Source organism: Anolis carolinensis, chromosome 3, assembly GCF_035594765.1.
Source record: "Anolis carolinensis isolate JA03-04 chromosome 3, rAnoCar3.1.pri, whole genome shotgun sequence".
Taxonomy (NCBI): Eukaryota; Metazoa; Chordata; class Lepidosauria; order Squamata; family Dactyloidae; genus Anolis; species Anolis carolinensis.
In genome coordinates, this window is record NC_085843.1 from 156,727,658 (window position 1) to 156,744,829 (window position 17,172).

General features: G+C 39.8%; 1 protein-coding gene across 2 annotated transcripts in view; it reads left to right on the forward strand.

The window, feature by feature from the left end:
* The first annotated feature begins 1,873 nt into the window (after positions 1 to 1,873).
* Positions 1,874 to 17,172, forward strand: part of gtf2f2 (general transcription factor IIF subunit 2) — an 88,903-nt gene continuing 73,604 nt past the window's right edge. The window contains exons 1-4 of one of the 2 annotated variants that reach the window (XM_062975640.1): positions 1,874 to 2,075; positions 6,515 to 6,588; positions 7,546 to 7,564; positions 9,787 to 9,931. In XM_062975640.1, the coding sequence (XP_062831710.1) occupies positions 2,010 to 2,075; positions 6,515 to 6,588; positions 7,546 to 7,564; positions 9,787 to 9,931 (304 nt within the window). In that variant the 5' untranslated portion in view covers positions 1,874 to 2,009. The remainder of the gene's footprint in view (positions 2,076 to 6,514; positions 6,589 to 7,545; positions 7,565 to 9,786; positions 9,932 to 17,172) is intronic. The other variant, XM_062975639.1, reaches the window with a different exon arrangement.

Consider the following 17,172-nt stretch of genomic DNA (forward strand, 5'->3'; position numbering starts at 1 on the left):
ATCCATTGCAATTTTCTGAATCATCATCCCAAATAACCAAACCAAATCTAAAGTTGACCAAAAACGGATTTGTAACCCTTTTGGTACTAATGTTGGAGAGTGGTCCCTGGTCAATGTGGTCTCTGGTCAAAAAAAGGTTGGGAACCACTGCCCTAGATGGTTCAGGTCCAGGCTATTCGGCTGACCGCATCTCCTTGTATGAACCTGCTGGGCCCTGTGATCTTCAAGAGAGGCCCTTCTCTCAGTCCCACCTCCATCTCAAGCTCAGTTGGTGGGAACGAGAGGGTGGGCCTTCTCTCTCAGTAGCTGCCCCTTGACTCTGGAACTGCCTTCTTCACAGGGAAGCCAGAATAGCCACCTCCCTGCTGTTCTTCTGGTGGCAGGCTAAAACCTTTTTATTCAGGCAGGCTTTTAAAGGTGGTTTTTGAGATCATGTTAGGGTCTGCTGTGGTTTTCTATGTTTTTATGGATTTAATCTGAGTTGTTTTTAATACTAATGATGTTTAATACTATTTTAATATTTGCATATTGGTATATTTTAAATTGTATGCTGATGTTTTTCTGTTAAGCCGCCTTGAATCTCCTGCAAGAGAGATAAAGCGGGGTATAAATAATAATAATAATAATAATAATAATAATAATAATAATAATAATGTCTCAAGTACCACCTGCCAGCAGTAAAGAACTGGTGGGATCACACACCTGAAAAAGTATTGGAAAATGAACACGCAAAGATACTGTGGGACTTCCGAATCCAGACTGACAAAGTTCTGGAACACAACACACCAGACATCACAGTTGTGGAAAAGAAAAAGGTTTGGATCATTGATGTTGCCATCCCAGGTGACAGTCGCATTGACGAAAAACAACAGGAAAAACTCAGCCGCTATCAGGACCTCAAGATTCAAAGACTTCAAAGACTCTGGCAAAAACCAATACAGGTGGTCCCAGTGGTGATGGGCACATTGGGTGCCATGCCAAAAGATCTCAGCCGGCATTTGGAAACAATAGACATTGACAAAATTACGATCTGCCAACTGCAAAAGGCCATCCTGCTGGGATCTGCACTCATCATCCGAAAATACATCACAGAGTCCTAGACACTTGGGAAGTGTTCGATTTTGTGATACGAAATCCAGCATATTTATCTTGTTTGCTGTGTCATAATTTTAATAATAATAATAATAATAATAATAATAATAATAATAGGTCTGTGTGTACCACGTGTGGTCCGGATCCATCATCAGTGGGGTTCACAGTTGTCTCTGGATGCAGGTGGAGTGCAACCCCCATCAATCCCAACAACAATAACAAAAAAACTCACCAGTATTTTGAGATTGGCCCCTTCCACACAGCTGAATAAAACCCTCCAATATCTGCATTGAACTGGAATACATGGCAGTGTGGACTCAGATGACCCAGTTCAAAGCAGATACTGTGGGATTTTCTGCCTTGATATTCTGGGTCATATGGCTGTGTGGAAGGGCCCATAGTTGTGATGGGTCTGTGTGCCAAATTTGGTCCAGATCCATCATTGCTGGCCTTGGCGTGGCTCAGATTGTGGCAGCCATCCTGAAAAACACCTGTATAGATTGCATACATCAATGGTTCTCAACCTGTGATGTTTTTGACTATCAACTCCCAGAAATCCTAACAGCTGGTAAACTGGCTGGGATTTCTGGGAGTTGTAGGCCAAGACACCTGGGGGATTCACAGGTTGAGAAGCACTGGCATACATAGTTTGACTTTAATTTATGCAGATATGCAAATACAGAGGACCCCGTCAGTCCAGCACTGGGCGTTCTTCTTCCTGGCTTTCCCGTAGGTGGGGCCTCTCGAACAAGCCACGCCCACTAAAGAGGCGTGAGCGCATAGACATAGACGCGTTTGGGACGGAGGCGGAGGTGGAGGTTTGGCCGCCTTCGGCCCCCGTAGCTGCGAGTGTGCTCTGGATTTCTGCTCGGGTAGCTGCCGTTGCCTGTGCGCCTGTGGAGAGCGAGAGAGCCGCCATGAGCGAGAAGGGGGAGCTGGATCTGACCGGGGCCAAGCAGAACACGGGCATGTGGCTCGTCAAGGTGAGCGGGAGGCAGGGAAGGAGGGAGGGAGAGAGAGAAGGAAAAAGGGCACCACAGGCCTCTTCCTTCCGGGGAATGGCGGACAAAAGTTTGCCAAACAGGGCTCTGTGTGGAGAAAGTGGCCTCCAAGACTGCCCCCGCCCCTTATTTGTTGTATGAACGCACAGCTCTGCCTGAGAGAGAGAGGGAGGGAGGGAGGGAGGGAGGGAGAGGCTTCAGGTGCTCATTCCCAGCCATGAAGCAGGAATGATCTGCAATGGAACCCCGGGGTTGCCCTTAGAGAAGGAGGATATCAATAAATGGGCTGTTTCTCACAACCTCTGAGGATGCCTGCTGTAGATGTGGGCCAAACGTCAGGAGAGAATGCTTCTGGAACATGGCCATACAGCCCGGAAAATACACAACAAACCAACGGGCTGTTTGGCCCACTCATCGAAAACCAGACTGTCAAGGAAGAGAGACTGCATTGGGTTACTGTGAGTTTTCCGGGCTGCATGGCCATGTTCCAGAAGCATTCTCTCTTGACGTTTCACCCACATCTGTGGCAGGCATCCTCAGAGGTTGTGAGGTCTGTTGGAAACTAAGCAAGTGGGGGGGGGGGGTTATATATTTATGGAAGGTCCAGGGTGGGAGAAAGAACTCGTCTGCTTGAAGCAGGTGTGAATGTTGCAATTGACTTAATGGCCTTGCTGATTCAAAGCCTGGCTGCTTCCTACCTGGGAAGGTGTCAGCATTGAAATTCACATACATTTTAAATAGAATTTAATCCACATACAATTTAAATAGAAAGGAGGAAACCATGAAAATGAACAAAATCTGGCTACCTGTGTTAAAAAATCCAGTCTGAAAACAGGGGAATTGCAGACAAGAAACAATCAGGGCCAGCTAACACCTCCCAACAAAGGATTCTGCCAGGCAGGAAGCAATTAGCCTTTGAATCTGCAAGGCCATTTAATGATAATCAAGATGATCAGTTGCAACATCCACACTTGCCTCAAACAGACAAGTGTTCTTTCTCTCACCCTGGGCATTCCACAGATATATATACCCTGTTTGCCTAGTTTCCAGCAGACCTCACACTTCTGAGGATGCTTGCCATAGATGTGGGTGAAATGTCAGGAGAGAATGCTCCTGGAACATGGCCATACAGCCCGGAAAACTCATAGCAACCCAGTGATTCCGGTCATGAAAGCCTTCAACAACAGCGACTGCATTAGTTCTTTTACTCACTTGTACCCAGGGCCACATCAGTCTCATGATTGCCTTCAAGGGGCCCTTGAGTCTGTGAAGACAGAGGGCCAACTATAATACTTTTTACATAGTGCACTTTGGTTTGTTGCCCAGTTCTGGTTTGTTGCCCAGTTCGGGTCTCCAGATGTCATTGAACAACAGCTCCACTTTGGATTATCTGCTATGTGGACAAAGGATGATGGGAATTGCAACCCAATAGCACTTGCAGCTCTGAGGATGGGGAAACGTGAAATGACACTTTAAAGCCAGACATCATGTTCACAAGCCATGTATCTTAATCCAAACACCCCTCCCCTGACCTATCCTAAAGTCTCTCCAATGGCTGCCAACTAGTTTCTGGGAAAAGTGCAATGTGTTGGTTTTGACCTTTAAAGCCCTACATGGTTGGGGTCCAGGCTACCTGAAGGATTGCCTTCTCTCATACAATCCACCCCACACACTTTGGTCTTCTGGGGCGCATCTTTTCCAACCAGACAGAACCCGACTGGCAACCATCACCTAGCGGACCTTTTCATCAGCTGCCCCAGGACTGTGGAACAACTTTCTGAAAGAACTCCGACAGCTAAATGAGTTGTTGGAATTTAAAAACAATGTAAAGACCTATTTCTTCCAGCAGGCCTACCCAGACAGTCTTTAAACATGAATTTTAAGTGTCCCTTGTTTGATCTCTGTTTTGTGTGTTTTATTATATATTTTGTAGAGACAATTTTGGCGTGTAACTTTTATGGAGGTATGTTTTAGTGTGTGTATTTGTGGTGTTTTGCTATGCTTATGCGTTTTAATTGTTTAACCTGCCTTGAGGAGAGGCAGGTAAAAATAAGATTATTACTAATTTTATTATTATTAAACAGAACAAATCAAACCTTCTAAATGTTCTTGTATTTTAACTCCCATTAGCTCTAGTCATGGTATGTAATGATGAATACAGGAGTTGTAATCCAGCATCTGTAGAGCCACATAAAAGGACACCGACGGCTGGATTCGGCCCACAGGTCTTGATTTTTATACATGTGCTTTAACCCCTGCTGATACTCTCTCTCCAACTTCATGCTTTGTATTGAGAAAGGTTTCTCTTCCTATATAAGCAAGGAGATTTCTGGCCTTGGAAATACCTGACTCAATCAGGGCCCCACTCCTTCTAGTGAAGAATCTTTGAACCCACAATTTGGTCTTACCAGAAATACTGGAAAGAAGTTGGGCTGCCCCACATATAGTTGAGACAGAGATTCAGTAGAAATTTTGTATCTTTATGGAGGACTATCATAAGAGGAAGAGGCAGGCATGGCTTTGGGAAATAAATACAGAGATAAAGTTTGTTGTAGGAGGGAAAACTAAGAAACAGAGAGTTGGAAGAGACCCAGTCTATAAATGCTGGTAGGTGGTCGCATTATAAAAAAGCTAGGTTATTTTATTTTGCAACACACCTTAATATTTTCCAAAGATCAGGTATTAGTTGTACATATTATGAATTATTGGAATTGTGCATATTATATTAATATATACAGAACTGGAAGCAAACAAGTATTTTAGCCCATCAAAGTTTGCACTTTAGTGACATAATTAACAAATTATATCTGGGTCAAGGAAAAGTTATAAGGATAGAATTGATTTAGGACAACTTTTGGCAACAAGTGAATAGCATTTGTATACAATGTTAGTAGTTTACTGTCAAATGTATGCTAGACTTGGATATGTTTAAGCTATGACAAAATAATAAAGAAGTTGTCAGGACCCAGGCTGCAGGGCACCAATAACCATACACAGAGGCCAGAATCTATCTAATATCTTTATTGAAGGAGTATATAAAGTTAATAAAAACAAGTGTAGAAAATAGTCCAGAGTTAGACCTTTCAGGAAAGGTCAAAATTAGTCCAAAGAAACAATGTCCAATATGAAATATTAAGGTCCAAAGTTGTAATCCAATAACCGAAACACTCACTTGCCAAGCAAGTGAGGGGAGATGACAAGGTCCTTTAGTCCATGAACTTGAGCAAGGCTAGGAAAATAACTTGATACTTGGAACACAAGGCTTGATTCAAGACAACAAGGTAACGAGGAGCAAGAACAAGATCCGTGGAATTACTTGGTAAAATCCGGGAAAACAGAGCGAGGCTGAGTCCTGGTAAACAAGGCAAGGTCCGCGAAGGTAAACAAGGCTGGAAACAGGAGCGAAGACTTGGAATCAGGGACAAGGCTTGAAACAGGAACGAGGCTTGGAAACGGAGCGCGCTGTCCACACACAACTTACTCCAGTAGCTGACGAATTGACTCCGCGAAGTTACTTCGCGGGTAAAACACCTATATAGAGTCTAACTTTCCCGCCGAGAGCAGTTCTCTGGGAACCAGAAACGAAAGCTAATCTCTGAGACCAGATGTTTGACTCCTTAAAGATTCTCATGGAAAGCAGGCTTAATTGGCTAAATTCTTAGCAGCTATTCTAGCACTCCTGCGCGAGGCCGCTTCCAAACCTCTCTGTTGTTTACAAAACTCATGGCGAGAAAACACAGGAGATGTAGGCTCAGGGTTTGTTTGACATACTTCTGGAACACAACTCTCTTGCAGGTGCAAGGTTCCCAGATCTGGCTGGGAAGAATCTGGCTGGGAAGATTCCAGTTCTGACTGGGAAGGTAAAAAACCCAAGTTTTCTTCTTCATCAGGTATCACCATGTCATGAGCAGGACTACAAGGCCCATGAGTCATCACAGAAGTGCATATTTTTATTTCTTGTAATTCATAGGGAAACAGTGCTATTGTATTGTTTGGTGATCCATTTAATTTGTAAAGATATTGGTGATTCATTTGATTTGTAAAGATATAGGATTGTTCCAGAAGAGACATTATTGTCAGAATGGATACATCTTCCCTCCTTCCCCATGTGTCCCCCAAATCTGCTCTGAGGATTGGGGTATCCTCTGGAGAAGATATATGGCAAGTGTGGAGCAGCGCAAAGCAGTTGGGGGAAGGGGGCACAGCTGAACAAGCAGAAACTTGAATTGGATGTAGGCCATTGCTTACATTGACTAATTGTCATTATCTTGTAATGGCAATTTTTTGTATGCTTTGTACTGTCTAACAAACCAATCTGTAATATTTTGTGTTGATTTAATAAAAGGCATTGTGGGAACATTCGGGTTACAGAAATTTTTTTTGCACTTCATGCTTTTGTTGCTTTTTCTCATTTCTCTTAGGTCCCAAAATACTTATCCCAGCAGTGGAATAAAGCATCAGGAAGAGGTGAAGTAGGAAAGCTAAGAATCGCTAAGTAAGGGTTTTTGTATTTTCCATTTGATGGTTCAGGGATTCCTTTGTTTTGGTTGTCTGAGGATCCTGCCTGTTGAATGCAGCTCTCCACGATAAAAACCACCCTCTCCTGAAAACCCACTGAAAATGGGTCAAAGGAAAATGGGTCAAAGCAAAATAGAGCAGTTTTGACCCATAGTGCCCTAGACTCTTGGCTCCCCACATACTCCTTGACTTTTCAAACTGCAAAAGCATGGGGGGAAATCAGCCAAAAGTAATACCAGAAGTGATATGATATTATTTTGCACATGTATTCTGATTTTAATTACATAGATGCTTGGAAATAGGTGTACAGAGGTAATTCTTTAACATACTCTTAGTGTGTTGTCGAAGGCTTTCATGGCCGGGATCACAGGGTTGTTGTATGTTTTCTGGGCTGTATGGCCATGTTTCAGAAGTATTTTTTCTTGACGGTATACCTCACAACCTCTGAGGATGCCTGCCATAGATATGGGTGAAACGTCAGGAGAGAATACTTCTGGAACATGGCCATACAGCTCGGAAAACATACAACAACCCCATACTCTTAGTGTATACTATTAAAAATAATTGTGTGCACATTTTGTATTGTAATCCAAGATCCTCTGTAAAAGGGTTGGTAAAGAACTGGGGCATGTAATCCAGATATCCCTATTCAGGTTTTCCTGATTCAAGGATCTCTGATCTGTGGTGGGCTCAGCCCCAGCCATTGTGCTTGGAGATGGTTAAGTTTCCAGCACAACTGCCTCTAGTTCTGCTGAAGCAGTGGATATAACCAGCTCCTTCTCATTGGCTGCTGCTTAGGGTGGGATTCTTTGGGCATTATAACTGCCTTTTCAGTTATGTAGCAATTTATGCTAACTTTTTGAATTTATCACCTGCTTTCTAATAGCAGTATTTTTTAAAATGTTTAAATGATGTATTTTTGTTTATTTCACAGAAACCAAGGAAGAACAGAAGTAAGTAAATTAAAATGCAAATATTATATATTTTTATTTGGCTGTACTCCTTTGTAACATTGTATAAGGCTCTGAGCAGTTTCCTCTTAAATTGATCAGTAAGCCCAATTTTACTTTGTTTCAACAACTTTGGGGAATCCAGGGCAATTTAAAAGACAAAGAAGACATATTTTTGCAATGTGTAAGATAAATGAAAAATGAAAATAACTTTTTGTGGTACAGTATTAGTAAATACTGGCAGTAGCAAATGCAACACAGTGCCTCTATAGCTAATGTTAAACAACAATGAGAGTTTCCCTGTGTGTTAATGTTGGAAAAAATCAGTTGCTATATCCTGAGAAACGCTATTATATGGAATATAAAGAGACTTTGCAAAAATAGGAAAAGATAACAAAGCATATATCTCAGACATCCGTGTTCTCTTCAAATAGAGGAATGGGGGGGGGGGGGAGGTAATATTTGTGTACAACTAAATAGGACAATATGAATGCTATATTTTTCAGAAGGTCTAAAACAGTGCAATGTATTTTGGAGGGAGATACTGAATGATAATATATGCCAATATGAACTGTGCAGGAATAATTCCTGTTTCAGGTTTTGATTAAAATAAACTGGAATTACAATTGATTTTACATATATGCCCTCAAGGCTTTAGCATTCCATTTTTACTGTGCTTTGAAGCCTCCCTTTTGCTATAACTCCAAACTGAATATACTGAGTTCTTACATTGATTTTGCTCGTTTATGTCTAATAAATGTTATTTCTACTTATGTTCCCCTTATTGGGGTCTTTTCTGTTTGTCCTGTTGTCCTGTCCTATAGGTTATATCTGTTGAGACTAAAAGGTCAATTTTTAGATTCTGTGTGCATTTAGCAATGGGAAATTATGAATGCAGCTTTGAAGAAAATTGCTGAGATATTCTTTGCAATAGGAAAATATTGAAGCTAATTCTAGTTCATTAGGTTTATTTTAATTCCTACCCAACACAATCCCTGTTTAATTCAACTAGTTAATCCTGCTTTTGTGGTTGGTATATTTATATAAATGACAGTTGAGAAAATACTTTTGAGGGATACTAAAATGCTATTCTGAAGAGTGAATGAGGATTGATTTTTGTTTTTTCATTTGAAGCCAAGGTAATTACATGTAGTCAGATTTTCTTGTTTAAAGAAGTCTGAAACTAACAAACAGTCAGTACATTCTGCGTTCTTGAAGGAATACAATTATTTTAGATGGAGACTAAAGAAAACCTGATTTGAGTCATAAACAGTAGTATCATAATTACTGGGATATGTTTCTTGTCCCTCTAACTGTATTTCCTTAATCCGGGATTGAAGAAAGGACTACCCCTAAAGCTCCTCTAGAACAAACCTGCCTAACTTGGGAATAGTAAGGGGCTGAATTAAAAATAAGCAAAACCTCTTTGGGACGTATCCACCAAACTCCAGTGGATACCAAGTGTGTGTGTGTGTGTGTGTGTATACACATACACACACACACACACACGAATGTATACTGAAATACATTGATCCTAACTGAATCATGAAAATCCACTGGATGACCTTGGACAAGTCTCTCAACCTCAAAGGAGAACAAAGACAAAGTTACTCTGAACAAATCTGGCTGAGAAAACCCTATGATATTTTTGCCTTAAGTCAGAAAGAACTTGAGGCACACAACAACAACAGAAGAGTGGCAAGTTATAAAATTTATGTTGAACGAGGTCAACTTGTTCAATATTATCTACATTAGTAGTTCTCTTCAGATCAAAAACTTTCCTTTGATACCCAGCTTTTAGTCTCTTTTCCCGAATCCATGTTTATTTTTAAATACATTTATCACTTTTTATTTTCTTCTTTTAATACAGAGGTGTGCAAAGTAACAACCCATTAGTTGTTAATGAACAACAGCTCCTACCTTTTCCACATGGGCTATGCTGGCTATGTCTAATGGGGTTGCACTCCAGAAGTATATGGAGAGTTTCATTTTGGCCACTCTTGTCTTAAAATAGCATTAACAGAAAAAGATGATCCTGCCCAAGTAGATTTCAATCTACCATTTAGATATTGATGATTATTCTGCAGTAAGAAAGTGTAAGAGCTTCCTATGGTCCTGGGCAGAGGCCTTTTGCAGCTCTGGTGTATATATGAAATTTGTTTTTTTCTTTTTTTTTCTAAATTCTCAAAAACAGCTGGTAATTCACTGCCATTTATGGTTGTCAGGTATCTTTCACTCTGAATGAAGATCTTGCAAACATTGATGATATTGGTGGAAAGCCAACTTCCATCAGCGCACCCAGAGAACATCCTTTTCTTTTACAAAGTGTGGGAGGACAGACATTAACTGTGTTTACAGAGAGCGCCTTAGGTAAGTAGGATGGAAAAGTACTAAAAACACATGTAGGTGTTTCCATGGATGTTTGAAAACTTGATATTAAATTTCCAGATTTTCTTTGATGGACTCTTCAATGTTCTCTTCACATAGTGGTTGTTTCTTTTTCTTATATAGCCTAGGCATTTAATATGTGTAATGTGTAAGCCACTTTGAGTCCCAGTCTTGGGGAAAAGGCAGGATATAAAAATGATGATGATGATCAGTATGGTAATAGTAATGACGTAAAATAATCGCCTGTCTAAGATTTAGAAAAATAAATTCTGACACTTCTATTCTCTTCCCATGCTTTTTATCATCTACATAAAACTGCTAGGTGAGGTCATGTGGAATTTTGGAGTTCGGTGCCATCTCTATGCAGATGACACTTGATTCTATTACTGTTTTCCACCTAATTCCAAGGAAGCCCCCCGATCCTGGACCAGTGCCTGGTTGCAATGATAGACTGGATGAGGGCTAACAAACTGAATCTTAATCCAGACAAGACGGAGGTTCTCCTGGTCAGTTGTGGGGATAATCGGGGTATAGAGTGGCAACCTGTGCTCGATGGGGTTACACTCCCCCTTAGGACACAGGTCCGCAGACTGGGGGTCCTCCTTGACTTAGTGTTGGCGCTGATGCTGATGCCAGGAGGGTCTTTGCACATTTAAACTTATGTGCCAGCTGCGACCATACCTCGAGAAGCCAGACTTGGCCATGGTGGTGCATGCCTTGCTTACATCTAGATTGGATTACTACAATGCACTCTATGTGGGACTGCCTTTGAAGACGGCCCAGAAACTGCAACTGGTGCAAAGGTTGGCAGCCAGGTTGTTAACTGAAGCTAGTTACAGGGAGCAGATAATGCTTCTACTGGCTGCCAATAAATTTTCGGTCCCAATTCAAAGCGCAGGTTATTACCTATAAAGCCTTAAATGATTCGGGTCCTGCTTATCTTTGTGACCATATCTCTCTCTACGTACTGGTGCAAGCTCTAAGATCTGCCGGCGAGGCCCTTCTCTTGCTTCTGCCTCTGTCACAAGCACAGTTGGTGAGGACAGGGAGAGGGCCGTCTCGGTGGTGGTCCCCTGGCTCTGGAACTCTCTCCCTAGGGAGATTAGATCAGCCCCCACTCTGTCCATTTTCCGTAAAGACTTGAAAACTTGGATGTTCAGCGTGCCTTTGAATTACGGTTTAGCTTGCGATCATGGCTGCCCAGCCCTAATTTATGTTTTGGTTTTCCGTCACTTTATTTCCAGCCCCAGCCCTATTATTAAGTGGTTTGCACAAGCCTTACCCTTTCCTCTCAAATCTGAACATACCCACTTTTTCCAGTTACTGGTTGTGATGTTGACTGATGTATTTTTATGATGTTTTTACTTTTCTGGTTTTCATTGTTGTAATTATATTGTTTATTTGTTTTATGTTTTTAATTATGTAACTCTGAATTCCTTGTTTATGCTGGGCTTGGTACCCATGTAAGCCACCCCAAGTCCCTTTGTGGAGATGGTGGCGAGGTACAAGAATAAAGTTGTTGTTGTTGTTGCTACTATTTTACTATCCTATCTGATTTGTCATTGAGCCACTCCTTTGGGTTTCACATCAATCTACAATTTGACAAAATATACAATCGTATTCTTTTCTTTTCATTTCTGAGAAACTGCAAGTTGCTTCTGGTGTGAGAGAATTGGCATTGAGCAGTTTAGAAAGAACATTTTTTTTTAAAAAAAAGATAAGGAAATAGGCTTCTCAGAACAAAACAGATTTTGGAACAAAATAATGCAATCAGATAGGAAGGTAATAACTAAAATATATACAAAATTACTAGAATGGCAAATGGAGAAATAGTATAAGATTTCTGAATGTCACCCATTTACACAAATCTGATAGTGACTCTATTTATAGTGGACTTTACAGAAAATTCCTCAGCTGTAACCCACAAAAAGGAAAATCAATATATTTAGCAAACTTTGCAAATGTCGATGTATTATCAGGAAATGTTTTATTTGTATGCTTATTTTATATATCACATAAAAGATTTTGAGTGAAAAAGGGTCATGAGTGGAAAAAGCGTAAGAAGCCATGATTTAGACTGTAATCCTGTACCCTCTAACCAAGAAGTAAAACGTATTGGATTCAGATTTATAGAGCATTGTACTGCTGGTCTGCAAAGTTGCAGGGCATAGATAGCATGACCACTTTGATCCCCTCAGCTTGGACTCGATATTCACAATGGTTTGCAAATTGATTCCTGAATTCATTAGTGGATATTACAGAAGTTGAGTTTTGAGCCCCTGGGCTGGCCACTGTGTATCCTATACTATCTAAGATTCTGAAATGAAACAAAAAAACTTTTAAACATGTGTTATGTCACATTGCATTTTTAAAAAAAGAACAAAAGCAACTGTTGTGGTTATTGTCCTGCATCATCATGTGATATTACCCTCAATGAAATGCATGTGACTCAAGGCTGCCTGTCGATTCTTTTCCCATCATCCTTACCATGCTTAAATAAATTTGAAAACGATACTGCTTTTGTAACTGTGACTGTGAGCAAAGTTATGTAACTGAAGGTGGGCTGCTTCATCAGTTCATGGGCCAAGTTTCCTTAGTCAGAGTGGTATTTTCATCTTTCTTTCTTGTTGTATTCTTCCCCTTTGTACATACTGATTAGTATGTACAAAGTATGCTGTCAGATGGCCTCATAACACTTTTCCTTCACAATTAGGCTTCCCTGTGCCTCCTACTGTAAATACCATGAGAGGATGTCACAGACACATCTGAATTGTCCTCTTACATTGTGTGAAATATTTGCTAGATGACAGTGCCATGTTTTCAATTTCTCTCATGCTGAATGGTTTCTCTCAATGTCACTTAAATTCTTGTTTTATCATTGTTTCTTTCTTGCTATTTCTGCTTCTCTAGCTGTAAAATATAAAGGAACCAGAGAGCAGGGAAATCATATCTGAATTACCCACTTGCCAACAGAAGAGCTTAAATGACATGCTTAATTATTTTAGTAAGAGATAGATATATTCCTGGTGTTTGTTTCCATAAGGTACCAAATTAAAAAAGAAAAGAAAAATGAGTTATAGGTGGCAGCACATTGATGGCTAGGGGTAGAATATGAAGTACAGATCAAAATTACCAAAATGGCAAATCACTTTGATGCAAGCCTTGGAAAATTGCTTTTTATAGCAAAAGAATTCATATCCTCATCATGTTTTTTATTCCTATAATATTTGTTCAGATTGATTTAGTACCTTTTCTAATCAAGCTCCGTATTTGGTAGAAGGGAAGTAAAAATGAGTATGAGTTTATGTTAGAGGGGTGGGAGAAGTTAGGTTTGAGTTAGATAACACTATGCCCTTTGCTTTTTTGTTTACTTACATCTTGCTGAGTTGTGTGATGCTGTCAACTATTTTCTACATTTTCAATTAAGTTTATGTATTTAATATATTTAATAATTTAATAAAAATAGACTAATAAGGCAACAGATAACAGGTTTCTTCTAGGTAGTCTTGGAGCAGAGGTGCCACCACATGCTCCATCACCACCCTCAAAATATCAAGTTCATCATCATCATCATTTAATTACTTATTAATCGCCCTCCATCCAAGATGCTCTAGGCGATTTACAAGATAAAATTATAAAGAATAAAAACACATACATACAAATATTGATAAAATTAACATAGAATAAAAGCTCTAGTAAAGAGCCAGGTCTTAAGTGCTAGGGTAAAAGGCCCTAACTCACGCATGGCTCTCATATAGGGCAGCAAGGCATTCCATAAGGCAGGGGCAGAAATAGCAAAAGCTCTGTGTCTGGTCCTTTCCAAGTGCACTTTCCAAGTTGAAGAATTGATAATAAATAAACAAAATCCAAGACCTTAGGAGAGATCTTGCCATAGCCTCCTTTAGAGGTGTAGGCATCTGATTTTCTGTTAAGAAAGCACAACAATCTGCAAGCCCTCCTCTGACAGCTTTTATTAGCCAGAAAGGGCTTGTATAAAGCTCACAGATGGTTGGTCGTGCTTCTTTAAAAAGAATGCACCTGGCTTCAGTTGCTCAAGCTAAAGAATACCCATAGCAGAACAGGTTCAAAACATAAGTGGGCTCAAAATCATGACTGTGTTGTCCAACTCAGAATTAATGCAGGTGATTTTATTTCCAAAAGTATTACCATTGACACAGTATATTACTAAAAGGCCCCATCCCCCGACTATAATTTATTAATGTGTTCATCAACCAGAACATTGAATAGTGTGTTCATTAACTCTTCTTGAATTATCTCCCTTCTCCACCTTCTCCTTTTCATTGACTTCTCTCCATAGACCATACAGTACTTGTGAAGAAGTAAGATTTGTGCCTAGAATACTGCCTTCAGAGTACACTGAATTTGTTTGAATTTGTGGCATGTTCTTTTCCAGCTTTGCACAAACTCAGGGTGAGAAACTGAACTTCCAGATGTTTTTATATTACACTCTCTTAATTTCTTACCATTGCCTGTACTGGCATGAGTTGGTGCATGTTGTCAGCCAGAAACATCTGGAAGGTCACTGTTGTTTATCCTTGGTTGTCTAAAAATCATAGAATGAGAAAAATCTTTTAAATAATTTAGTTATGCGATTACCAAATTAGAGTCCTGGATATTTGTAGCCTTTGATTTTCTATTGTGTTGCATGTGCATGAAATTTAAAATATATTTTCGGCTGTAAACATCACCATATGTATATTGTTAGTTGCCATGCAACTCTGCAATTTATGCTTCTCTTTGTTGTTTTTACTGTCCTACTTTATAGCTCTTGTATAAGTTTCAATATTGATACCCCAGCCCAAGCCAATTATGTCTTTATGTTTTTCAAGTGCACACTTAAATTCTAACCAGATGAACAATGATACTATATTTTAGCTTAAGTTTGACACTTTTAGCTAATTTACTAAATGCACTGTAGGTTATAATGGCTGTTATTTCTAGATATGGATTGGTTCCATGTTGAGCATTCACAGTTCCTGTATTCAGTTCATTGGTATTGTAGGTAAAGTACTGCTGACCTTTGAAATTATGGAAGGCGAAGTTGGGTGAGCAACCCCAAAACAATGATCTTTTTAGCAAAGGGAAATGCAGAGGTTTTGCATACAAATTTGTGTAAAACATGCCCTTGTGTACAAGGATCTGTGGATCAGAATAGGAATAGAGCAGGATATCACTGACTTTGTTTTAAAGCAGTGGTTCCCAAACTTATTTGGCCTACTGCCCCCTTTCCAGAAAAAATATTACTCAGTGCCCTGAATTTTTTTTAAAAATGTTTAAATGTTAATAGCAATTAAACAGAAAGATATATGTACCTGTGGCCATCACCGCTCCCCTGGATTGCTGCAGCGTCCACCAGGGCGCAGTAGTGCCTACTTTAGGAATCACTGTTCTAAAGCTTCAAATACATCAGCCTCATCTAGATCTTCTTAGGGCATATGAGAATGATGCATAATAAGAGAAATCTGGAAGTATAGAGCTTTTATCTGCAAATTTTTACATTTTCATTATATTTCATTCATCTAATTCAGTGGACTTTAGTTCAAAATGCTTGTGCAATTAATTAGTTTTTACAATGCCAAAATACTTTGGTGCAGGAGAAGTAAGACAACATATCTGTGAATTTATTGTAGTTGTTACATTGTACTACTATCACCACCATGTCTATTTGACCCATTAACTGATCTGGATTCCTGGCTAAATTGACCACTATTATTAAAAATCCAGTCTCTAGCCCTTGTAGCAGCCAAGATGTGGGGCAAAATGTAAACCTAGTATTCTGTTCAAATGTTTTGCAAGAAACCCATTTGTAATACCTTTGAGTATTTTAAACTAATAAGTAAATTTGCACAGCTATGATTGAATTTTTTATAGATTTATAATTGTAGATCTATCATCTTCCAATTTCCTGACTTAATGTTGTGGAGGCATTCAGGGAACTGTTTTGCAGAACTCCTTGAAAAGGTTGTTCAGAAAGCAGAAAAACTATAGAAATGAATAGGGAAGGGAGGGGGAATATAACAAAGCAAAGTACCTCTGAAAGGTGGGTTAAAAGCTGTTAGTTAACTCAATGTAATTATTAATATTTAAAGTCTTATAGAGTCTCTTCATTTTTTCTGATTTGCTTTTGCATGATCATATAACAATTTTTTGAATTTCAAGGTGGAAAAGGCAATTTTCACTTTATCAGTGGTTGCTATATCCAGCTGCTTGATATGGAGACGTTTTTATATGGATACAGCGGAGATGAGCTAATGGTACTTAAAAGGTAGAGTTAAAAAAAAACAGCAGAGTAAACTTATCAAAAGTCAAGACAGTATTGATTCCAACCCTCCATAGAAAACATGCACGTGGTCACAAGAGGCAAATAATAACAAATCAACAATGTGCTGTATTAAAACAGTTGATTCATGGAAACATTGAAAAGCTTGGTTTCAGTACATCAAAAAAGACTATAGTCCAAAATTCTGAGAAATAAAGGTTGATTTTTCAGCTTTCTCTCACATTATGATCACAAAAACAGCAGGCTGTGTTCCATGCAGGAAACAAATATGGACAGACACAACAACTCTTCTGCCACAGATGGCACTCTTCCTTGACCTCTGCCTGCTACTTACCTGTTCTCCATTTAAAACAATACTAACAGCTTACTGTAGCTGCTTTTTTAAGAGGGGCATTTGTGCAAATAGTGTGGAGAGAGGATGGGAGATCAAGTGGTGTTGCAAAGAAGCATAATACAGGTGGGTGCAAAGAATCCAGCTAGAGAAGAGAGGGGGAAGTCGGTTGTTAGGTGCATGGAAAAGACATCTGATGACACAAGGTGAGATATAAGGGGGTGCCCTGACAGTGGAAAAAACAAGAGAGGTGGGACAATGTGAGGCAAAGAGGGCAGAGAGGTGCAGCAGTAAAATGCAAAAACAGTTAAAGATAAAACAAGGGAGGTTGAAGGAGGGATGGAGACTGGGAGGTCCAGTGAGAGGGTGCCAAGAGCAAGGGAGAGAAGTATGACAGTGTTATGAAGTACAGGAAGGATAAAAAGAGTGGGACAAGGCAATGAAGTGAGTGAGGAAGGAATGTAAGACAGCAGAAACAGATTCTCTAGGAGGAGGGGAGGAGGTTAATTTGCCACACTCCATGGTTTTTGGCCTGAAGAAATGGGATCGGGAAATAATAGAGAAGAGGATGGATAAGTAATTGTTGAAGTA